The 24,934-nt window shown below is 46.4% G+C and overlaps 1 protein-coding gene and 1 long non-coding RNA gene across 9 annotated transcripts; one reads left to right on the top strand and one right to left on the bottom strand.

Moving 5' to 3' along the window:
* The first annotated feature begins 7,854 nt into the window (after positions 1-7,854).
* Positions 7,855-10,387, top strand: xbp1 (X-box binding protein 1). The gene is given in 6 exon segments (XM_029163561.2): positions 7,855-8,214; positions 8,618-8,714; positions 8,894-9,010; positions 9,120-9,176; positions 9,179-9,286; positions 9,379-10,387. Coding segments are annotated over 6 exon segments (1,173 nt in total). The 5' UTR covers positions 7,855-7,978; the 3' UTR covers positions 9,937-10,387.
* Positions 10,388-13,810: 3,423 nt separating this feature from the next.
* On the bottom strand, positions 13,811-23,668 carry LOC114863233 (uncharacterized). Of its 8 annotated transcripts, none has more exons than XR_008695652.1 (5): positions 22,388-23,668; positions 22,073-22,141; positions 19,342-19,535; positions 16,493-16,899; positions 13,811-16,378 (listed from the first exon to the last, which is right to left on the bottom strand). It is a non-coding gene; the product is annotated as an uncharacterized LOC114863233 (long non-coding RNA). The 8 variants fall into 8 exon arrangements; XR_008695650.1 differs by having other exon boundaries at positions 13,811-15,874; positions 16,264-16,899; XR_008695649.1 differs by having other exon boundaries at positions 13,811-16,129; positions 16,264-16,899.
* Positions 23,669-24,934: the final 1,266 nt, after the last annotated feature.

Here is a 24,934-nt window from a genome sequence, read left to right on the forward strand (position 1 = left end):
ATGGTGCATGTTTGCAGTGATGTCACTGCACAGATCCCAGTGGGAAACTCTCATGAAATGGTCTGCAATGAATTATAACAGGACAGAGGGGAAAAACACCGGCACCCAGGGAGGGAGGGAGGGGAGAGAGCTCGTAATAATAAAGGAGTTATTTATGGAGCGTCTTCCCAACTGATGTGCTCTCATGAAGACGTGACACTGAGATGGCTTTAATCCATGCCTTTATAAAGGCAGTTTAATAAAAGAGCAGCGTGAAAGTGGTGGACTCTGCAGCTCCTTTTTTAACCCAGTGTTTATTTAACACACAACTTCACGGGTTCACTCTCCCCAGTTGCTTCTGTGCCATTGCAACAAACTGCAGCTATAAATGCATCAGACATCACACAGACATACAAAGCAACGTGCTGGTGAACGAAGGTGACAACCTTTCAGCAGCTGATGATGCTTTATAATAAAAGTGAGTTGAGTTGAGACTATGCTAAGACTAATTCATGCCTCGGTAAAAAAAACATTCTAAACAATAAAACACATTAAGTCTATTTAATATGAATGTATTTAATGTGTTTGTTATCATGATTTAAGGCCAACGTGCACATTAAAAGTTATATGTTTGCTTTAATATACCAAAAATAAGTTTCTTCCCAATAGCTTTAAAGTTATCATAATAATAATAACGTTTTAAAAGTAACTCTATCTGTAGAAAGTTTTGGTCAGACATTATAATTACAGTATCGGCTTTACAGTGGACGATAGCATCAATCAAATACTTTTTAAAAGTGTTCTCCAAAGTTCAAACAGCTCATAACTAAGTTACACTCTTTGAAGTCCTAACTATTGAGGGGCTGGGTCGTTTTCTGGTCTGTCTGCCCCCCTCGGATCTACCTGCAGGGTGAAAGTTGACTTTGAAGTGCAGACTATACCAGAGGGAGGTATTTCAATAGGCCCCTAGTTCAGTTGAGGGGTAAAGTTGCAGCCGTAAGGGGAAAAGGGGGAAAATGGGAGAGGAAAAGAGGGAGGCAGAGAAAGAGACGAGGACTGGAGGCTTTTGAAAAGAGGCACCTGTACGTTTGAGGCTTGCAAGGACAGGTACGTTCCCAGGGGTTAGGGGGCTTTGGAGAAGTCAAAGTCATATCAGTCAACTGCAACGCTCATAATCTGTTGAGAAGCGGGGAGGGCAGGAGGATGTGATGCTGGTACACACACAGGCGTGAACATGTCGTCTGGACTGGATGGAACCGGTACATTCTCACATGCAGAGTGAAGCACTTCATAAACGTGGTGCAACAGGAAACAGAAAATATTATACGAAGCCTTGATGGAGAAAGAGTTAGAGGCTGATGTCCTCATCGATGATCAAAGACTGAAATAACGGGCACAATTTGCCCAGTGGTGTCGCGACAGGAAAGTGGATGAGGAAACTGCTGGAAACAGGAGATAGATGACACCCCCCAGGACAGTGTGTGTGTGTGTGTGTGTGTGTGTGTGTGTGTGTGTGTGTGTGTGTGTGTGTGTGTGTGTGTGTGTGTCTGTTATTTCTGGTAGAGCAACTTCCTCCACTTTACAATCGCAACTGTCAGAGCTTCAAAGAGTTTTATCCACATGTAGCAAACATGAATTAGAGGCAGTTTCTATGGCAACAGGCAGAAAATGTTGATGCATCAATGTGGGTTTATAAGACCAAAATAATCCGACATATCAATAGTCACATTGTCACAGCTGAAACTTAAATTTTTTTACTTTAACACATTTTCTACAGACCAAAGATAAAGATAAACCAATTGGCTGTTAAGACACAATGTAAAACTCTAAAGCTCCAGCATCCAGTGTTTGTGTTGTTTTGTGCTGAGATAAATGATTTTGCTGAATGTTTTCCCCTTTCTATCTATCTTCTATGTATCTATATGCTTTCTCCTTATTAAACTGCGTAGTGGCAACTGTCAGGCACTGAATCGTGTTCACACAGCTTCTCCTCACGTTTCTCCAAGTGACCATGACTCTGACATGTTGCCTGACTGCATGCATGGATCCACGCTCTCCTCACTCCACAGCAGGAAAACAACACGTCACGGCACCAAATCCAAAAGGAGCACCTCTGTGACAGACGGCCGGTCTGCACATCGCTGGCAGCATGCAGGGGCGCCAGGTTAGCGTGAGAGGACGTGCTGACATGGCGCTGGGCCCGGCCACATGTGCCACCCAGTGGTTGTGGCAGTGCAGATGTAAGGACGGGGCTGGCGTGGGGGATGACTGGAAAACCGGCCGGGGAGAGAAATGTGGCTCACCACGACTGAAAACAGATCATCTTCCCTCCTGAGTCTCTTTGATGTCTGTGAGACTTAGTTTGTTTTCAGCTGATATTGTGGTGATGGGTACACACTCACACAGACCCACACCAGCATGGGATCTCATTGGAGGGAACATCAAAGGGACTTCAGTTCAAACTAGTCGCCAGTGGACATAAATCCAATCGTTTTAGAGAATCAGACGAATGAGTGAAGCAGCAGCTCACTGACGTTTAAATGTTTGAAAATCATTCAAACGTAATGTGATTTTTGACTCAGATGTGGGACAAGCGTCCAAACTAATGTAAGACGAGTCTTTTTGTCCTTTAACAGCGACACTGTCTGGAATTTCATTCTCGGGCTCGGACACGGCAGCCGCACAGCTCATGTTGCAAAGCGTAATTCAGTAGGAGTGGAGGAATTCTGATCGTGTTACATGGTTTTCCTCTGCAGATGAGCTTCATCGCGTCAGGTCCACTTCTTGTGGTGAGAGGCCTTTGTCAGGGATGTTTGCTTTAAAGTGCTATGACCTAATAATTGAATAAAGTGAAGACTAACTTACATTTATCACATGGGCCAAAGCGTGATGTTGCTCTGTTAATGCTAGGAACCACTTTTCTTACATCTTTTCGATCAGTTTCAAAGATTATAGCTGAGAATTCTGTGGTCAAAAACTGGGTCAGTTTAACTTTCATCAGAAATGTGTTTGACACATTATTTTTGATGTTTTTAATTATTGCATTAAATAAGGATATATACATTTGTAGCTGAAGAAAGATACAATGACACTAAATAAAGACTTTAGACCATGTGTGTAATGTGCATTTACAGACGCCAGGGGGCAGTAGATGGTGTGAATTCTGCGTGGGCAGCTCAGGCCTCACTTGAACCAGACAAAATGACTAGGATGAAGTGTGGTTTAAGCCCAATAAAGGTCATGTTGCAGGATGAGTGAGCCACACACGTTTTAATTAGACTATATTAAGACGTAGGGGTGACAGGTTGTGATATGTACGATATTTGCAGCAGGTTTCATCATCATGAACGCGTTGGTTTCTCCAGCTCCTGTGTTGCATCAGACCAATGTTGCATCATAGCAGAGCCTATCAGATCCGTCCATGCATGTTACTCTCACAATGCACCAACATAATCATATCCTGTATTTCTGCTGATTTATGCTCCATCTGCCACAGCAAATTTTTTGTTTTGCCTTTTTGGTGAAACTGAGGCTAAAGAAAGAAGATATGATAAGATAAGACAAATAGTTTACTAACCAACTAAAGCTGGCAATTAGAGTGATTAAGGTTAGATTAGAGTAGGCTGCCTTTAAATAACACAGATGGCCACTATGTGCATCATGTATTTAAGTTTAAATACACTATTACTGAAAAACAGTTTCATGCTGCTCCTAAGGATAAAAACACACATGAACCACAGACTGGACATTAAGATGATCAACGAGACACAAACAGGTCATTATGGGACTCACTGCGCGACCTTGACCTTTCGTACGTTACAGTGTTGTTGTTGTTGTTGTTGTTGGTCTGCCAGTACAGAGCGGAGTAAATGTGGCCCATGGAACAAAACGAGCGCTGTGTCAGCTCTCTGCACTAACAAAGCGCAGCTTATCTGGCCAGACAAAGTGCTGGCAGAGACGCTAAGGCAATTACAGAGAGGACGGACAACAACTGGTCCCCTGATTGAATTTAGCTTCATTTATACTGGAAGATGCATTTGGTTTGAACGTTTTCTTTCCTGTGATGTCCTCTAATTAGTGGTAGATGTGTCTTTTGGCACTGGGACTGTACGACGGATGGATTCATTAAACATTCGTGAAGCGCTGACGATAAAGAGGATTTGTCTGATCCATGAGCTGAAAACCATCGGTGTATCATCTGCTTTACCCGCCGCTGTGTATGCAAAGTGGTGAATGGCTTATCTGCAGGCACAAAAGTAGAGGCACGCACACACACACACACACTGACGCAGATAAAACCCCAACGGACTGTGGACTAACTGAGTAGAGATGTCAGAATTAACGACTCGCTGCACTGTCATGGTGAAATGATGCTGCAGCTCCAGGTAGTAAGGCAGAGGCGGAGGCAGTTCAGGCCTACAAGGAGATGAAGGGTGTGGGAAGACGCCAGTCCAAACAAACACCCCAGTGGATTATGGGTTGGGAGGTGACAGGGGAGGAGGTATATGCAAACACACGACGGCCCCCTGCAGCTGGATGCCGTCCCACGTTGGCCCTGCCTCCATTGTCCAGGCTTTACGCTGCCGTTTGCACCAGCTCCCACCCCAGTAAACACACACGGGCGTCACCGTCTCCCTGCCTCCAGCCACCGCAGACACCGCTTCCCTTCCAGGAAGTCAAACAAGCGACAATCACACCCACAGGAAGGTTTTCAAGGCTTTTATGGAGCTGGACAAGTGAACTAACACACATTAGAGGATTAATACAGAAAACACCTGGAGAAAAATTACTGTCATAGCCTGAAACATGAAAGCACTAACGATTTGAACCTTGAGTAAGACTTGGATGAAAAGGGAAATGCACAATAGTTATAGTTATTAGCTAAATGACTCCATCCACTCTAATTCACAACAGCAGCATGAAATCTTCGTTTGGACAACTTCATGCAGGCATTCGCATGCCCAGAGAAGCTTTGTTCTGCTTTAGGGATTGGTCCATTCTCAATTGTAGGTTTGAGCTTCCACCCGCCTTAATCACAGGCTCCACTTCGAGCTCCAGGGAGGAGCCCAACTTCTGCATTTGTGGGTATTTCAGTCTTTGCCTGTGTGTCTATGGGTGTTTATTTAAGTACCTGCTAAGCTGAGTCTAGCAGCCAAGACAGACACACCGCCACTCAGGTCCTGTGGGGTTAATTATCCATATCACAGCACATTTGATATTTAATATTAGTCAGTGTGAAACCTAATGTCATTTAAAAAACACTTTTCATAAATACGCATGCAGGCAAAGGCAGATCATGGCTAATACTAGGTGTTAACATGCAGTAATCCCAGACTAGACCAAGCGACGCGACCGGGCAGAAGAGTCAGAGTCGAACGTGCTCATTGAAGACTTCAGTACTTTAAAATAAACCACAGATACCTAATCTACCTTTAAATAAAACTTTGGTCTACTGACTCAGTTGTAACAATAGATTTTAGTTATTCATAACAAAGGGCCTTCAGCTCATTATTAGCTGCTGTCAAAGGGAACTAAATTCTCGTCTGTCTGAAAAACTCCCCAATCTTCTAAACTGAGGCAGACTTCTAAGTAACACCATGTGTGGGAATTTATATATGATGATGTGTTATTTAGTGACCTTTGTTACAGAGCCAGACAGCTGTTTGCCTCAGTTCAGAGAGGCTTCCAGCTGCTGTAGGTCCTTTAAGAAGTAATTAACATAAACTGAGCCTCAACAAGTTTCAACAGGGATTTTTAAATTAAAGATTAAAAGTAAAAAAAAACTCAGTTCTCCTTGAGGCAAAAACATTTTACTGAACAAAGACCTAGAAGGTTTAAACCCATCTTGAATCTCTTTGTCTTTGTGCATGATGAGCTTCATGCTGTGGGTGGAAGCACATCATTTGTTAAGAGGATTTTCATACAAAGTGTTTGTGTGTTTTGTGGTTAAACAGTGGACATTTAAACCAATCATTTGCACTCTAAATATGCATGAAAGCTTTTATGCTACACTCCAATAGGACGGACAGTTACAGTCTGATTGATGAAAAGTCTCACCTCATTTCCAATACAAAAGTAAAGTAGAACATTTTTAAACATGAAAATAATTATATTCAGAAACTAATAATTGTTTTTATGGAACCGGAGGAGAAATGTTAGGAGCTGTGACTTTAGGTCTACATATGAATCAGAGGCCACCTCACTGATCCCAAATGTGACACTTGTCCCACTCATCATGGGGGATCCCCAAACTGACTGTATTATATTTCAGAGTTTAATTTAGATTGGCTGTGCGTTTAAGTGACATAAAGAAACCTAAACACAGGAAATGGAAGTTCAATTATCACTTATTTCCTTATTTGCTTAAAAGCTTGTGCCATTACTGTTCACGTCCATGTGACTAGAATAGGTCTCATATTTTGTGTACTGTGCAATCTGACGTAAGGCACATCCTGCATTCAAATCCTGCTTTTCATCCTTCAGCGACACGGACACCATCACACACCAGTGTTCTCAGCTTCCCACATGTTGATCCTGTGCAAACAGGCCAGTGTTTGCTCTAGCTGCTGTAGTTGCTGCCGTTGAAGGTGAAGTCTAAAGAAAAGTGAAGGCCACAAGCTGTAAACAGCAACTGTGCTTGGATGCTGCAAAAATGTGAATTCCAGTTTGAACAAATAGGAGCGTAGCCGTGAGCCAACTGCTGCTTTCTGGCTGGGAGATACCTTATCTGAATGCATGACCAGTGGTTGGCGGTCTTATTATCAAGGCTGTAGAATAGGATTATAATAATGTATATTCTTCCCACTCTTGGCCCTCAGTCACCAATGCTAGATTTAAAAAACAAACAAAAGTTTTGCCAGTTTGTGTCTCAATGATTCACCGACATGTGCAAATGCCAACATGTAACAACAATGTGTGATGCTGTTACATGATTTACTTGGTAATTACTTAATGCGAATACTGCAGCCACTCAAGGTGTGACCATCAACTTGAGTGGAGGAAGCTTCTACTAAATCAGCAGCCGTTTGAAGGAATGAGGAAGGCCATATTCACTTCAGGGAAACACATCCAGGTAGTAAAGCTTGTTTCATTGTTTTTGATTAGAAGCCTTTAAAAAGCAACAACAAGGAAATGTAATTGTACAAGACCGAGCAAAATATGATAGTAATGAAATATGTAGCTTGATGCCACAAACATTTTTTACTGTAACACTCGCCTTGAAGATTCCTTCTTTATCGACTTGTATGTTTAGTAGCAAAGAAAAGATTTTTCTAAGGAAAGGCTTCATCAGTCTGAGGCTAAAGGACAGGGATTTCTGTATTAGAATACCAAATTAAGGGGCATCAAATTAGGTTCAGATACACTTTCATAAAAATTCCAGGTGCATTAAAATAGAATGTGAGTATTCACATTCTCTAACCACAGTTTCAGGATGAACATAAATCAGATCATCAAACCCAAAACCAAAAACAAAGGTTTGTTGTGTGCATGAAACCCTCACATTAATGCAGCAAAAGTACAGCAAGCCTGATGCATGTAGTTGTGTTCAGAGGAAATGTGTGGTTCAAACATGTAGAAAAAAGGGGAAACACTATAACACGCAGGAATCTCTGTGTAGTCTATTAAGTTGTTAGGACAAGTGTATTATTCCCACGATTCTATAGCACAGTAAAGCATTGTTAAACGAACAGATTGTTGAATAATAAGGAAAGTGACACCAGGTCACGATGGAAATTAAACTTCGGATGAATGCAGGGCAATTTTACTTTTCAGTGAAATTGCGTCAGCCCGTCGACCAATCACAATGCACAACCCGATTACGTAGGCGCCTCCGCGAGCCAATCAAATTTCACCACGACGGTAGAAAAGATCGCAGACGCAGCCCATTTTCTTCAGCAGTTGAGAATCAGCACGGGCCGAATCAGCAGCGGAACCCGGAGGTTTCTGCCAACTTTAATAAGGATACCCGGTCGGTTCTGATCCAGCGGGATAACGCAACATGGTGGTGGTCACAGCAGGAGCCGGGGGGGCTCACAAAGTGCTCCTCATATCCGGGAAACACGCCGGCTCGTCCGGCGGCTCGCAGGCGGCCTTCAGCCGGCCCATATCCGTCGTGCTGCCGTCGGCGGCCAACCAGGCGTCGTCCGACTCGGACTCGAACAGCTCGACCGGGCCGCCGGTACGAAAAAGACAGAGGCTCACGCACCTGAGTCCGGAGGAGAAAGCACTACGCAGGTTGGTTGCGGAGCACGACCCGCATTTACTGTTCCATTTGCTCAAAGCGGCCATTGTTCGGGGTTTGTGACAGACACGCCCAGAGACGGCGCAGCTCCGTCTTTAGAGCCGAGTCACAGCACAGATTTAGAGGTGCAACAACACATGGATGAATTTTGAACGTGGATAACGAGCTGCTCAAAAAGGCCGAGCGGGCCGTTAATCGTTGTTAGACGTCCCCTTTGGAGCCGCACCGAGCCCGTCCCGGCGCTGGCCGCGTTCCAGCCTCTCCGAGCCGCAGCAGGACACTGAGATCCTGGAATGTCTGCGTGGCACGAACATGGCCGGTGCCTGCGCAGCAGTTCTATCGAAGCGCTTGGTCATGAAAAATGATTAAATGCCTCTTTGTGTTTTTTCCTCACAGGAAACTCAAGAACAGAGTCGCAGCTCAGACTGCCAGAGACAGAAAAAAGGCCAAGATGGGGGAGCTGGAACAGCAGGTCCTGGAGCTGGAGCTGGAGGTGAGCTGCGCCGTCTCTGCCCCATCACAGACGCCTGTCTTCAGCCATGCAAACGAACAGCCTTTGACCTAATGCAGATTAACATCTAGTTTCCTTTTTTTTTTTTCACGCTAAACGCTTCATGCATCACTTCCTCCTTGACAAGCTGCGAGTACAAACATCTGTTGCTTGTCTTGCAGAATCAGAAACTTCACATCGAGAACAGTCTGCTTCGGGAACAGACAAACGGCCTCTTGACAGAAAATGAGGAACTAAGACAGAGACTTGGGCTGGACACCCTCGACTCGAAAGAGGAGGTACGTCTGTGGCTCACACCGTGGGGGTAAAGTGGAAAGGGGTGCGTTCGCACTGATCGACTATAAATGGACTGAGCTCGATTGACACCTTGTTCGTTCTTTCTATCAGGTTCAGGTTCTGTTGTCCAACGGGAACGAAACAGGTTTGGGGATCGGGTCTTCTGAGTCCGCAGCACTCAGGCTACGTGTGCCTCCGCAGCAGGTGCAGGCCCAGCAGTCTCTAAATCTGAAGACTTCTCAATGGATACAGATAGTCCTGACACTACAGACAATGAGGTGAGTCCCCGACCAAGACTCGTCCTTAAGATCCCATTGGGTCATGGGTTATGAGGCTAATCCTGGGTTTCTCTGTTCTCTCCCCTCATTAGTCTGATCTGCTACTGGGCATTCTGGACATCCTTGACCCAGAGCTGTTCCTCAAGTCTTGTGAGCAGGAGTGCCAGGAGCCGCAGGTGCTGCTGGTCGGAGGGGGGGACCCAGTACCTGCCACCACACCTGCGTCTCTGGGGGCCCCACCAGCTAAGCTGGAAGCCCTTAATGAACTGATCCACTTTGACCACATCTACACCAAACCCGTGGAGGAGGTGGGCGACGGGCAGGGCAGCGACTCGGAGAGCGGTGCAGACGAGAAGATCCACGACGAGGATGACTTTCCCATTATAGAGGTGGTGGTGGAGGAGGCCGGCGTGAAAGACGAGCCGGAGGAGGTGGTGATCCCCAGTCAGGCGGATGACCTTCTCTCTGCGACCTCCTCCACGGCCATCCGCAGCCTGGAAAAGGAAGCCTGCCTGGCGGACACGTACAGCGACTCCGGATACGAAGGGTCCCCTTCCCCGTTCAGCGACATGTCCTCTCCCCTGTGCTGTGAGGGCTCTTGGGACGACGTGTTTGCTAATGAACTTTTCCCCCAGCTTATCAGTGTCTAAATTGACCCCTCTCAGCCAAACGAGTACACGTTCATATACATGTAAGCGCTAATGTGTAGTGTTCATCGAATTCAGAACGCTTTATAATAACGCCACTGATTCTGCTTGTACGTAGACTCAGTTAAGCACATAATCTCCTTTACTACAGCAGGTCTGTACCACTGGCAACGCCACATTGACTTGTGGTAGATGGAGTTCATAGACTCATTTTGGCTTCACACAATTACTGCAGAGATCTATTACAAATCTTTCACTCAGAATATGGGTGGGAGCCAGTATTTCTGTAAATTGAAAGGGGGAAGGGGACCGAGCATTTAAATAACTTTATTTATTTGTGTGGTGTCTTTGGAGTCCTTGTATTGTTCGCATGTACAAAAAGCTTTCTTCTAATTTGTACACCGCTCTCCTTGTAGTCTAATTGCAGCATTAAAAAAATTTTTTTTGCATTGCATCTTGTCTCTTTTCCAGTTATTGAAGGACTGTTTAGTTTTTCCACTGAAATACACGTAAGAAATCTCAAACTTAACTCCAGCTTTTCTAGTTCACTGTTTTTCTTCTCATTGATTGTGGTAAACGAAGGATCTTTTGTTTTTCCTGACTTCAACAGTTTTCTATTCAGACATTTGACATTCAGAACAAAACCGTCTCAAGGTCTTGGTACTTTTCCATAACTATCCCTAATTTACTGGGAGTCCATTCCAAGTAAATTAGGGATAGCTTACACATAGTAATAGCAAAAGAAGTTGAAAACACCATGACTAAGCAATTACTGGAACAAATGCATAGTTACCACTGACATCTGAAACCAAAGTGTTTACCTAAAACTGCTGATACAGATAAACATTTTGCTACTGTTTAGTATAAAAGTTAAAAAAGATGTATATTTACAAAACCACCTTTTCATAACAAAGATAATTTCAATGTTATCCCAAAACATTTGAATGTAATGAGTTTGTTTAGCAGGAAATTGTGGTTTTAACCAACTTTCTGTATCATCATTGTGAAATAGTTGCGTATGCAGACAATGTTTGCTTCCTATCGGCCTGTGCCAACACAACCCTGCCTTCTGAGAAGAAGCCCTGCTTGTGTTACATAAGTCTTCTCATGTAACTGGAAGTTTCTGGGAGGTTTTAGTTTTACTTCCCAACAGAAATAGGTTGTTCTAACAATTGGAGGTGTTTTGTCCCAGTGTTCCCTTAAGGCCTTATTCTAATCACAATGAGGTGTCAGAGGAGACGCCGGCCTGTTAGCTTGAAGAGCCACCGCAGAACAAAAGCCACTATCATCTACGCTGATTAGATCATGTTTACAGATGCTGAACCTGGATCCTCGTGTCTCCTTCAGCTCTTTAATGCTGAACTGTGTGATATGTAGCTCAAGTTTTGTACAAGGCACTTAAAGCGGAATAACAAAAAATGTCAACTCAGCTGTTTCATAGTAACTGGATCCACATTGTCTACGCCGTAGGTTGAAGGAAACCACAGCAGTTTGACGTAGACTCGCCTCAGCTAACCTGAAAGAGTTCAGTGCAAAACCACAGCAAAGGCCAAACCAGCCTCACAGCTGCTCAGCTGAAACCGAGAAAGAGGTCTCTCAGTTTCAGGTTGTAGATGCTGGTTAATTTACCTGAATCACTGTTTCTGCTGTAGTTTGTGCCAGCTGCCGCTTTTAGTTTTGTTTCACTGTTTAGGCGAAAAAGTGTAAATGTGCAGATGTTTCAGTCAAAAACGGGGACATAACCGGGTAATATTTAATGGTAATAAATGACTATGTGTAAGCTATTAGCTGGTCAGGATGTACTGCGCCCTGTGGCCTGTGTAATAATAATAATAATACTGGCCTTCAGTCGACCCAAACCCAGACTGGTCAACGTCAGTGTCTAATGGGCTCCACTGGTTCTGAGCGACTGGACGTCTCTTGCTTAAGTGATTTCTGGGACGCCACCATCTGTGAACGCTGCATTCATTAATCATTGTCATGTTTGTACGTCTATTCGGGGGTCTGATGTTCTCTGTGTTCAGGCCAGATGGGCTGTATTATGACGATGCTGACGTCGCCTCTGCCTGGATTTGGATGAACCTCTCCACAGCTCCAGTTACTGCGCTCAGCAGGACTATAAAGAGGAGCGCTAAGCCGTCGCACAGCTGCTGCCTCCACGCGGGACCATTTCACTGTTCAGACCAGGGCGTAAACAGAGTGCAGACCTGGTAAAGGCAGACTAGGACCAACTACTCAGCTTTTAGACTGATCACAGAGGGGTTCAGCACAGGAAGGTCACAGCGTAAAGCATGTAAAGTGGCTCTGAGCGTTCTCATGTGAGGGGTTTTGTTGAACGCTGGAGGGGATGAGCCGGGGTCACATTCTCTGCAGTCACAGGCTCTGAGGGGCTGCGTGATTAGCGTCACATGACCTGAATGGGAGGGGAATCACTAACCCTATCAGTCATCATCAAGAGTCTAATGAGTGGCTGATAACAAGGGGAGGGGGTTTATGAATGATTTAGTGGAGGAACAGTGAGTCACTACCTGTCAGCGTCTCCAACATGTACATTCAGGAGGAAAATGGCTTCGTCAGGCCTGTTTGGCCAGATTGTCGTCAGGCCTTACGTTCCATCATTTACCACTTATTAATCTTTGACCTGAATCAACCTGCTCAGGCTGTTCTCCGAGAAACAAGCTACAACTACACCCCATCGAGGAATTGAGGGCACATGTCATCGGCGGAACACACTTCAGGGCTGCGCTCAGTCAGGCTGTCTCGCCTTCAGTGAGGAGAGATCCTTATCCTCGGTCTCCACGACAACAGAGGAGGGTCGGTGGAGCGTGTGAATGGCCGCCGAGGGAACAGGGAGGCTCCTTACGGGAGTCACACGTGTCCCCGGAGGTCAGGACCTGCTACGTGTCCGAGCACGATGTTGTCACATCAAAAAAGCCAAACGATCTCCAAAATATGTTTGAGTAGAAAAAGTGATGGCAACACAGACGGACTCTAATCATTTGAGAGTGAAGCTGTTAATAAAGGGAAACCAGCCACCACCGTACAACAACAGCGAAGGTCAGAGATGAGGAACTGGGACGTCCACGACCAGTGAGGGGCGGTGAACTGGCCTGATGTCTAACAGGCACCAGCTAAAGAGGCAGTGGGAGCGCTGGCGTCAGCCGTCGTTGCCATGGTTTCACTTCCTGTTCATGTGGCAGCCTGTCTGCTGGCGGGAACGCTCATCACAGGCCGCGTCCCCCTTTGAAGCTGCCTCCGAGGCCGCCAGCGGATCAATGAGCCTAAACTGTGCATCACAAACATCCTTTCATGTCTCATAAGTGACTCGGGCTTCCTCAACCTTGATACCGCTTTGCATTTGACTCAAATCCAATTCAAATTCAAGGTCCCGACTTTGCCAGATAGGGAGCGTGGCTGAACCTTTCAGGTGGATCCTGACTCCTGCTCAAAGCAGAGCCTGAGGTTAAAGGCGTGTGCGTCAGCATGAGCGCAGGCCGACGCACACGCGGCCTAAGTTCCTGTTTGTCACCTCATCCTTGATGCGGTTTCATCAGGACCACCTACGGCTGTGAGTCAATAAACAAGCCTGGGCCGCCCCGGCTCGTACTGCGGGTGTCGTAACATGGAACACTCCCGCGGAGCCCAGGTGTCGGGGCCTGTTAACCCTGGCTTCAGCTTTTGGCTTGTGCGAGTTTGGGAAAGTTCAGAAACAAAGTGAGGTTGACATTCAGAGTCTAAAGGCATGAACTCAGCTTGGGTTTGTTAATCAGGTCTGGATAAATACACACACAGCACATTCTGTTTAAATGCTGGTACCAACAGCCTGAAGGACCATTACTGAGAAAAACATGAAAAGATCAGACAGTGAGGCACCGGCAGCAGTCCACGGTCTACATTTATAAACATATAGTGGCAGCAGTAGCAGTGTCGCAGTTTTCTATGTGTCCCATCACTACACACTGATGATCACCTGGAGGCTCCTGCTGATTGATCTGGATTTAATAAGAACAGGAAAAAAGGACCACAGCAGAGCGTCAGTGTGAGCGAGTAAAGTCCAGGCCGTGGTCGGTGAAGCCTTCGGTCGGGTCGCTTTGAACCCGCTACATGATTTTTGTCGCTGTGACATAAAAGTCAAATGAGCGGCAGGTCTCTGTTCGGGTACGTGTGGTAAAATGTTTGAGCATGAAACGTGTGTGCCCTGGAGAACAGCCGGCGCCCGGAGCTGTTTGAGCAGCGATAACACCGTGAGCAAAGAGACAGCTGCTGGGAACTTATCAGAACCACGGCCGCCTGGAGCGCCCACCGAGCCGTTAGCAGAACCGGTGCAAGTCTGACTTTCACTGTGAACGCAGCCACTGCCAGGGTTGTTGCTTTTACCAGGGAGCAAACAGTGTCTGCACCTCCCAAGCTGCTGACGGGAACAAAGAGTCAATATTGGCTTTTCCAGTCACTGAGCTCCTACGATACGAGCAGCCATGACTTCACGCACCCACAGGCAGCGTTAACCTCCAGTCTCCTCCAGTCATGGGCTCTTTGCGTTGGTGTTTTAAACCGTGTTCTGACCCAACCCGCCTCGGTCACAGCCGCGGGCCACTGCGCCTCCAGCCGAGCAGCGCCGCGGCACCACTTGTTGTTTCCTGAGGCCTGTCCCACGCAGCTGAGTCACCGTCGGCCAGCGGTTACACACAGGTTTCATCATTCGCAGCAGCTCTAATCTGCATGTGTCCGTGGGCCAACGTGCACAAAAAACAGGGGGCCGTCCTCATAACGACGCCTCTGCTTATTTACAGCAGGAGGAACTGCTCCACCAGCTCAGCTCAGCATCGTACATATACAGGTGGGAGTCATGCATATTCTGGGATCATTAACTTAAAATGTCACTGACGTGGCAGCAAACCACCGCATCAGCAAAGGCCACGGTTTAAACTGGACAGGTCGGTTCTGAAGAACCCGGACGTAATGATTCCTCCCTGATGTGCAGCCGTGCTGAGAGATGATGCTCAACCTTAAACTGCCTTCTAATGCGGCACCTTAACTCCTCTGTAATTTCAGCATTCAGATAAATCCACTGGCTTTTATCACCAGTGCTTCTAGTTTGTAGCTGAAACTGGATTTGATATTTGACATCTGTTTATTTATTTTCAGTTGCCCTCTTCAGCTTCGCAGGGTCTAGACGTTGGGCCTGAGGCATGAGTCTAAATGAAAGAGTGCTTGTTCCCCCTGATGTTTGTGGCCCGACGCCCTGCACCCCCCCCCCCCCTTTCTGGCATTCCTGAAACGTGTGCGAGCTCAGTGCTGCCATCATTTCCAGGACGGCCCTCCTCCTCCTGATAACGGGCCTCCACTGAACCAACACACGGATGAACAGACCTAACATTCCCTCCACGTCGTATTTGAAGACATGATCACACAGACATGCAGGTTTGATTTATCTAAAAGACTGAACTAAAGGTCATTATTCATATCAGACAAGCAGGGAATCATGATTTACGCTCATTAATTCACAAGCTACGGTGGGGTTAAAGGTCACGAGTGCTTAGATGCGCTCAACAACAGTATATTCAAGTCTACTACTGAATACTTAACACACCTGTAGCTTTTCACTAAAGTCTGGAATGAAAGCCTCCCACAATTTGTTACTCGTTGATGTTGAAATGACACAACTCATTCTCATCTTCACTGTCCCCGTGTTATTTTCCGTTTCTGTGATCTGTGATCCGTCCTCCTCAGTGTGGGAAGAATGCGCGACTCCTGATGTCTGACCGGTCGGAGCGTGATCCGAGGGTCACAAAGCAGCCTGTCCTCTAAATTCTGCCTGGGAGTGACTGAGGCTGGAGATGGGGATGTTCTGTCATCTGGTCCCATGAATGTTCAATGTTTTTTTAATCCTTATTTCGTTTGTAATGTTTGACGACAGGGTCTTGTTTTGTACCTGGACGGTCTGAAATGACAAAAACAACTGGAATTTAACACATCACAGTAGGCGTTTGTGTAGCACATGCAAACACTAATCTGACCTCACCCCCATAAACCCCCTCACCCCCGACCCCAGACTCCACCATAAATAACATCTCCACCAGGCTTCATGCCACTTATCGTTGCCATGGCTGTTTTTATTGTCTGGAGCTTCTGTCTCCTGTTGGGATCTGGTCACATGACTCAAGGCTTGATTCATCTGAAGACTGTTTAACTGCTCCTTGCATGAGATGAAGGAGCAAATGATGAAAACGCTTTTATCAATTAACAAAAATAAAACTAAGTGTATTTCAAGGTTTTGTAAAAGTCAAGACAATGACAACCATTTGTAGAAACGCAGCTTTGCAGACTCACGTTAGCGGATGATGCTGTTCATCAGGTTGCTAATGGTTGTTGTGGCAGGAAGCAGAAGACAATCGATGTTTATAGCCGTTTATACAGTAGATTTATTGTGAATGGGCCCTAAAGGCTTTTAAAAAGGTAAAAAGGTCAGTAAAATGCCAAGTTCTGTTCATCTGACAGGATTTAATGTCAGAATGGAGGAGTGAAAGTGTGTTGGTGTTTGCCCTCAGAGGCCTGGTACCTGTGGTTGGACGTTTGTTCCTGTGGAAGCAGCTCACGGTTCAGACTTGGAAGCAGACGTCTCTATATCTAATGCAAATGTATCTTCACAGCTTTCTTGTCTGAGCCTGATCAGGTGAGTCTAAGGTCATTAAGCGGTAGCTGCAGCAGCTGCGACCCTGAGACTGGTCCTTCTGTCACCCAGTCATTTGTTGGGTTCTGCTGTATAATTTAAAGGCACTGACTTTATTATATTCAGCTCAGAAATCAATAGAATTGACCTTGGATGATAATTGACTCCGTTTTTGGGGTAACTAACAAACATAGTCGTCGTCGTTCCTTTTTGCCTGATGCCACGTGACCCTGGAGCCGCTTTGCTTGTCCGTCCTCTGGATGAAAGGCTGCAGTTTGGACTCGGATGTTTTTAAACTGAAACAGACGGCAGGTACAACGGGTAAGACTCGTTTACAGAGTCCGTTAAAACAGGGATCGGTAAGATGGAGTAAGTGTCACTTACAAGGCACGTAATCACTGAATGATGATAATGATGTGATCACACCTCCAACACACGCGTGTTTACCTGAGCTGCTCAGGACAAAGTGCCAGTGATAACATTTACTCTTTGCTCTTTTGTCCCTCATCCATTTCCACTGATTCTTTGTGGCCACAGCTTTTAAACCCATGAACAGGCAGAGGAGGAACTGATAACAGGAGAGGACACACCGCCTGGAGCTGAGATCACTGGGACCTTTGTTGGCTTCGTCCCCAACTGTTGTTGAGCCAACAACTAAAACCTTTGCTATTGTTCCTGTTATTGCACAGGCCTGGATCATAGAGTCAAGGCCACAGTCTGAGGCTATGATGTGTGTGGACAGAGCTACAACCCATTATAACTATTACATATATAAGCTTTTCATGCTCCTCCTCCACCTTTTATCGTGACTCTCTACACACTGCACGTGGTTTGACTCACCACTTTACAACACGCTGCCTCAATAAACCGGCAAATCGTGTCAATGTGTAACAATTATTGTACAGTTATGTTTTCATTGCCCAGTTTGGTTTCCTGATAGATAGCCGTGTATGAATAACATTATGAAATGAACAGGCGCTAAGCAAAACCGGCAAATTGTTACAAGAGTAAAAGAGCTTTATGTAAGAGAGTGCATGACTACATGTAATGTTGATGTAAGTTAACGTTAACGTGCCACTTGTTTTCAATTCTAATCTACTCTCGCCCCCTGGTGGTCACATCTTGCTATTGCGCCATAAACCGACAGAAAAGTTGATCTACTGTCCTCCCACTGTAACAGCAGCAGCTCGTAGCTTATACATAGCTGTCACACAGAGTAATGAAGCTTTATGGAGCTTCCTGGGAGCATAAAGCATCCATTAAATTGTTAAATACCGGCCTAAATGAAACAAGTTCTCTGTGTGCTGTGACAAAATTAATCACAGTGTGGAAAATCAGGGAGATGAGGCACTTATTAAAATGTATAGTGCAATTTCTCATGAGGAACAGCTATAAAAACCTGCAGCCAAAACTGTAATAGCCTATAACTTTTCCAAATTGGCTGGCTTTAGATTGAATAAATAGAGCTCCTATTTTAATTATCCAAAATGAATGTGGCGGATTAACTATCTGCGCTGCTAAAAAAAGCCACCGTACATTGAAATGCAAAGATAAACCTCTTAATTACTCGGAGTTTTACAATTCCTTTTATTTTTATCAAAGACTTTCAAAGCCTGCTTATTTTCCCCTCAAAGCAGTGAACTCGTCTTTCAACTTCATTCACCAGGCAAAACAATGCGGCGTGGGCAGAGCTGCACATCTCCAGTGGCCAATTTCTGGATTTGAGACATAACTCTGGGGATTAGCCGGTACAGCAGTTAATTGCTTCAAAGCAATGACGCTGAATTAATCCTTTGATTTTTGGACTCCTTTTATGATTAGCGCGAGAGGGAGGGGGAGAGGTGGCGCGTAGCAAAGAGGAAGAGGAAGACAACAACAACGCCACAATGGCTGCGGATGCGAAGGCCGGCTGAGCGGCCGCTCATCGGGAGGCAGTGATAACCCTGTAATCTGCGGGAGGCGGGGGCGGTGGGGTGGGGGGGGTCAGACAGCTCATTATGCAGTGCTCTCAGGGAAGCAGAACGGCTCTGAGCACCTCGTGGAGCGAAAGCCGGGGGTCAGTTCGCTTCACGCCTTCGGTTCCATCTCAGGCTCAGCAGGTGGTCTGTGAGGGTGCGTGAGCGTCCGTGAGGCTGGAAAGAGAATTAAGGTGCGCCCGTGTTCTCTCTAAGGTTGACTCCATCTCTAGCCGCAGGAATAAAGTGACTTTTTAAGGCTTTGTGTTGGTGTCAAAGAGCTGTTTCTATGACAACAGAGCAATGTTTCCATGGAACAATTTGGTGATTTAGTACATTCGCAATGGGGCGTTTCTGCAAACACACATAGTTTCACTGATTCATTTTTCTTCCAGGTCCAAAGTCAGATTTTCTGTGCTGAAAAAAAACCCCACTGCTGCTTCTTGATTCCGTGTCATCCGCCCTGTTGTCTGTTGTAAAGAACCAAGTGTGGCTCATTAACATTAACGCGGAGCAGGGACGGCGCTGCAGTGGAGCTCTGCCTGGTGGTAAAATGGGAACGTAGTAAAGGAACCTTGATGTGAACACAGGGAGGACAAACGTCTGCTGCGGCCACAACAAGCTTCACACTTTCAGCCCATAGAGGTCAGTACAACAAAGCAGTTCTACTGGAAACCATTAGGGGAGGAGCTCTGGATTTATTTTTAACCCTAACCTAGTAATACACTCCTAATATTCAAGGAATAATGTCAAAATATTAAGATGTCAAACATATTCGATTACCGGCGTCCTCCACCTGTGCTGGACTTTTAACAGGCCGATTGTCTCTTCTGTCTCCGTGGCAGGAATGGAACCAAACCCTGGCCTCCACCCGACGGTCCAGAGCCTCTGACGTTGTGTTTGTGCATCAGGCTCCACTGCTGCCGTGACAGAAATATCTTTGTGATGCGCCGCCATCTGCGTTTATCCAATTAATCCTGAGAAAAAGTAAAGCAGAGCGTCAACACCACACAAATCCCTGAAACGCTTTTCCATAATAATGGCTGGTATTTAAATAAGAATCTGTTTAGCTTGAAGCCTGAAGCGAAGTCCTAAACTTGATCCTCCTACGTGCAGAAACACACGCGCACGTGCACGCGAGCTGACGGGTGGGAGCTTGACACACGCCGAGAGGTAGAGCCATCGCTCAACTGAGGACACGGGAGCAACAGGAGCCCAGACATGCCTCTCCTCCCCACCGCTCCCTCCCCTCCCCTCCCCTCCCCTCCCCACCGCCTGTCTGCCACCGAGGACCCAGGCCCTAAGTGTGTGCGACGCTCCCATCAGCCTAATTATCAGGGTGGAAGGAAGCACAACACTTCAGCAACGGCGACAACAGCTCTCCAAATGTCCTCTACTGCCACGCTGTCAGTCCCTACGGAGAGTGTGTGTGTGTGTGTGTGTGTGTGTGTGTGTGTGTGTGTGTGTGTGTGTGTGTGTGTGTGGGTCCACACTGCTCATCTCTTTCTGCTCAGCTCGGCAGGTACAAGACTTTGAAAAGATAAGTTCTGAGCAAAGTCCGACCTCCTGCTGAGATCAAAGTTTGGCCAGAACCCCGGGGGGCAGATGGAGAAAATGAATATCCTTCATGTCCAGAAGTATACAGGCATCGGTGGATTACATAGAGGCGATTGTTGGACATCTCAGTCCATCACTACGCTGCTTTAACGGACTTTCCTCTTCTGGGAAAGCGTTTTGCCAGATTGTGGAACGTGGCTGCAGGGATTTGCTCCCGTCCCTCTGCAGGAGCTCCACTAAGCCGGGTCACTGACTTGGGCTCATGGGGTCCAGTTGAATTTGTTTCAGCGAAGAAGATCACGTGGAGTTGAGGTGCAGGTCAGTGAGGACAACAATAGTTTACTGGCCTCCTTCTGGGCCCGTGGAGCACAGGAAGGGTCTCATGTTTGTTATAGCATCAATATTTTAGGAAGGTTAGTAATTGTCCACTGTGAATATGCAGCTGCAGAAACCAGACAAGGAGCAAAAAGCTAAAGGTATAATGTGTCAGAAGCAAAGGCTTGTGGTGTTTTTGACTATAATGCAAATACAAAGATGAATTCTGAAGACGTGTCATGTTAATATTAAAGTAAATCAGAGTTGAGAATGCTTTGGATGAAACAAACTGCTCTTTTTGTCCGTGTCCTGCCTCCACCAGGCTCAGAATAATAGGTGCAGGTGAGGGACGTTCATCAGTCCAGTGACCTCCTGTAACTCGCCGCTGGTCGAGAGCGTCCTTCGAGGCAGAGACAGCTCGAGAGTCGCTGCAGCCATTATCAAAATTATAATTCACCTCATCGTAAAAGCGCGCGGCGGTGGAGATTGATGGCCGACATCAGGGCCGGCCGCCCGGCGCGGGGCCCGGCAGTGTCGTAACCTTGTAATAATGTTTCATTTCATCCTCTCCTTGTCTTCCTGTACACTCGTACCTCAGCCGGATCATTTGGCCCATAAAGCTTAAGACTTCCTGGGAAATTGCATTTGAAGCTGGGTGAAGGCCCCGGAGGCTGTAACACCACGATGTTTGGGTAAAAGAAATCCGCTCGTGTCCTTCTTTCGCTTCTTTTTCATTTTTTCTATCAATTATTCAGGGCTGTGCAATAATATTCCTGTAGCACATTCTGCAAGGAGCCATGAAGGCAGCACAGTCGCCTTTAAACTTTATGAATTCATCTATTTTGTAGATCCAGGTGTCCTCTGACTGCAGCTCTAACATCTTCATGCACCACGTCTATTCTTACCATGAAAAGCAACGGAGAAGCGAACATGAGACGATGAGAGTAAGGAAGGGTTCCAGGTAAAACCACATGTAGAGGAACCTTGGGAACATCTGCCTTTGGGGACTACAGAGACACAGCAGCGGCGCAGCTTAAGCACCGCTCACAGGCTGCTGCTTCACGCTTTTCTCCAGCCCAGTTCCCTGTGGTGGGTCAAAACCACAACAACTAAGGGGGTGGAAGAATGCAATCTCCTCTCTGAGCCCGGACCCCCTGCGGAGCAGTGGACCTTATCCTTCATCCAGCGCTGAGCCGTCGCTGCAGCTCTTAGCTTCACGACGCAGATGCAGCGTCTCTTCAGGAGACGGGCTTCAAAACGGGGACCGTCGGTGAGGAGGGGTCAGTAACGAGCCCGTCGCTGGTGGCTTTTCAAGCTGCTCCAGACAGCAAAGCTGCTCTTTACGGGTAAATAACATCCCATGAGCTTTTCACTCCTACTGCTCATCGGATGCTGTTTATAATTATAAGCATCGGTGACACACACGCCTCCACGAGGTTTTAAGATTCAGCAGCACGGTGACATTTTACTTGCAAAGTGAGATAGAATCAGTCTGCAAGGTTTGAACAGGAGCAACAGTGGACTCATTTTAGACATGAATCTTTCATAAATACGGCCACGTTTTTATCCGTGTGGTCACTCCAGCTGATCACTGGTCAGTTGTATGTGGGTGGTAATAACCTTTGACCCTTGAATAACTCACATGGGGTCCCGGCGGGCGGTGAGGGGGCCGAATCTGCAGCAGCGATGGGATGTCGGTGAGATGAGCTTCCTGCAAAGGCACACATGAAGTTAGACTCAGTCCATCATTATGTGTTTATGTAAACCATTAAATGGACGTATTCAGGTTATTGGAAAGAGTTTAGGGAAATAGAGTGGAAATAGATGTACAATGATGTAACAGTTTAATTTAGGAGAGATTACATCTGCACCAATTAAAGACACAAATGTTTGCTCCCCTTCATTAACTTCTCCCACATCGTATATGATTTGGCAGGTGTAGGTGAACAACTCACACCTTCTTTGTCTTTCATACATTCTTCAGGATTGTTCCGTGACGACCGTGTGGGTGAATATCGCATCGTCTAGAAGGTCTTTTTAGAAGGTTTAGAATCACTGCTACTCAGACGAACTCAGGACGAACCCAGGTGTAGCTGCTGTTCTGGTCTGGAGTCTGTCGGGAAAAAAACCTGATACACATTGGACAACATTACAGGGTGTGTGTCTCCTGCCTCACACCCTAAAGCACCTGTTTATACCAGAGAAAACAGGCCCTCGTGCCATAGATGAGTGGTCAAAAGTCACAAGAACTCTGTCAGTGGCGTTGGGAGGAGGAGCAGAGTGAACAGTGAATAGATGAGCATCTGTATCTGGACAGATTCCTTCCTCTGCAGCTGTGGACTCTACTGGTCCGTCCCCACAGTCAACTCCACCCCCTCCTGGATCCACCAGTACTCCTCCAGCTTTGACCAGCCTTTCATCTGAAGTCCCTGATCTTTCACATCGCAGGTGTTCGACTGGTGATTGAGCCTGAGAAACACGTCATATTTGAAGCACACCTTTTTGGGAACCTCCTTGTTCTTGAAGTGGAGCACTATAGGAACGGGGCGGCCTGCGGAGCCGGACTCCTCCGCTTGGTACGAAGGCTCCAGCACACTCTCCTGTGGCTGTGGAAGCTGTGGTGCAGGCGGAGACAACTTTTTCAACAAAGTGCTGAATGTCGGCGGCCCAACTCCAGGTTCACACACGATGCGCTGGGTTTCCATGCTTCTCTGCCCCGATACGAAACGACGTTTAAAAAGAGTCAATGATGCAACTCAAGGGCAAAAATATACCGCTAATTGGCTAATTGGCCGCTAATTGGCAGGTATGCTTAAAACAACGGAGCGGCCACGGCGCAGGAGCTTATTTTAAACTCCACCAAAGGTCTACTTGGCTCTGACGGCTCCACTTGTCCCAACACTGCTTCAGTACAAACATCCACTACCTGCCCTCAGGAAAAGTTAAGGCCGTTAAAGAGCGGTTTCCTCAGAGATACTGGAGCGTCTGGATGAAGGTGCAGCCCCGCCCCCTCCGCACGGGCGCAGACTAAAGTAATCGATGTCTGAGCAGGAGATCAAGGCCAACTAGATGATGCTCGGTTACGTCATTGAACACAAAAACATATTGAAATTATGAATTTTTCATTTTTAATTATAAAATTGTTTTATTTAATAACCCGACTGTGATGATTCAGCTCAGTTTAAACCATGTTAAACCTGCTATGGAACCTTTCTGCCTTATACCCTAAATTGTGGCCTTTATACTGGACACAGACCCTCACATGACAGAGGAACAAAAATAAAGCCTTTCTCATGTAAAACCACAGAGTTTAATATACAACCAAAATGATTCCATTTGTTAACTTTTCTCACCATGTGAGTCGCCCACACAGCGCTCCAGAAACCAGCGGTGCAGCGCTGCTCCCTTTGGCTCGTAACAGCGTTCAGTTCTGCTCAAGTCTTCTGTCAAAGGAAGTGTATGAAAAGGCAACAGTTCGACAAGAGACAGAGCTGCTGTGTTGGGGACCAATGTAAAACACGGCCTCTCACCAAGCCGGTTACAGCGCGTCACCTGCAGTTAAGAGGTGCCGTCCGTCAACAAGACACTTTCACGCTCAGAGGCTTTATGACCACATCCATTCCCCGGATTTCTCCCAACACATCAAACACAATATGAATTCTGTCTCACACAAATGTCGCTGCCTCGGGTCAGGTGTTATTTTTTTCATTATTGATGAGGCTGTTTGTCTGTCGAGCAGATACTCTCCTGCTGTGGATTAGGATCGGTCCGACGTCAGCTAGAAGCCTTCAAACAGGGTGGTTACGTCCACAGGTCAGGCTGAAAACACGGCTGATTAAATGACTGAAGGAGGACTGGGCTGCATCTGACAGTGCCAATGATGTCAGAGAGTCAGAAGAGATGCAAACACAGACTGTGGATCTGTCCCAGTGGAGCAGCACAGAGAAATGTAAAGCATGAAAGATCCGCTGTAAGATCAATGAAAAGATGAGAGACAGGCGTGAAAACCCATCCAGCGTTTGTTATTTAACAAAAGACTGTTGATCCTCCATTAGGGAAAATACACAGAACAAGACAAAGATCCAGTACAGAACAGCTTAATCAGATCAATGACACCAATACAGCTGCTACTCGTGGGCGTACGTCGTGCTGTGGGTTGTTATTGGGAGTCATGGTGCCTTTGGTTGTTAAAGAGTTGGGTTTTATTGTGTATGAGACCATTCAACATGTGTGACATGACCTTTTGACCTTGACTGTCATGCGTGAGGTTGTAACACGGTCTCATCACATTCGAACACATAAAAGTCTGTGGCTCAGGAAAGCGCTTCAGTGCTGACATGTATTTAGGCATTGGAACGTCAGTAAAATGACAGTAATAGGAGCTCCTAAGCGTTAAATGGACCCGCTCCTTCAGTCGCAGCAAACCGTGCGATACATATCGATCGGATCCTCTGCAGCAAGTCAGCGCCAGAACCCACTAAACGCCGCGTTTGAGAACCGAGTG

The sequence above is a fragment of the Betta splendens genome, chromosome 9, assembly GCF_900634795.4.
Source record: "Betta splendens chromosome 9, fBetSpl5.4, whole genome shotgun sequence".
Taxonomy (NCBI): Eukaryota; Metazoa; Chordata; class Actinopteri; order Anabantiformes; family Osphronemidae; genus Betta; species Betta splendens.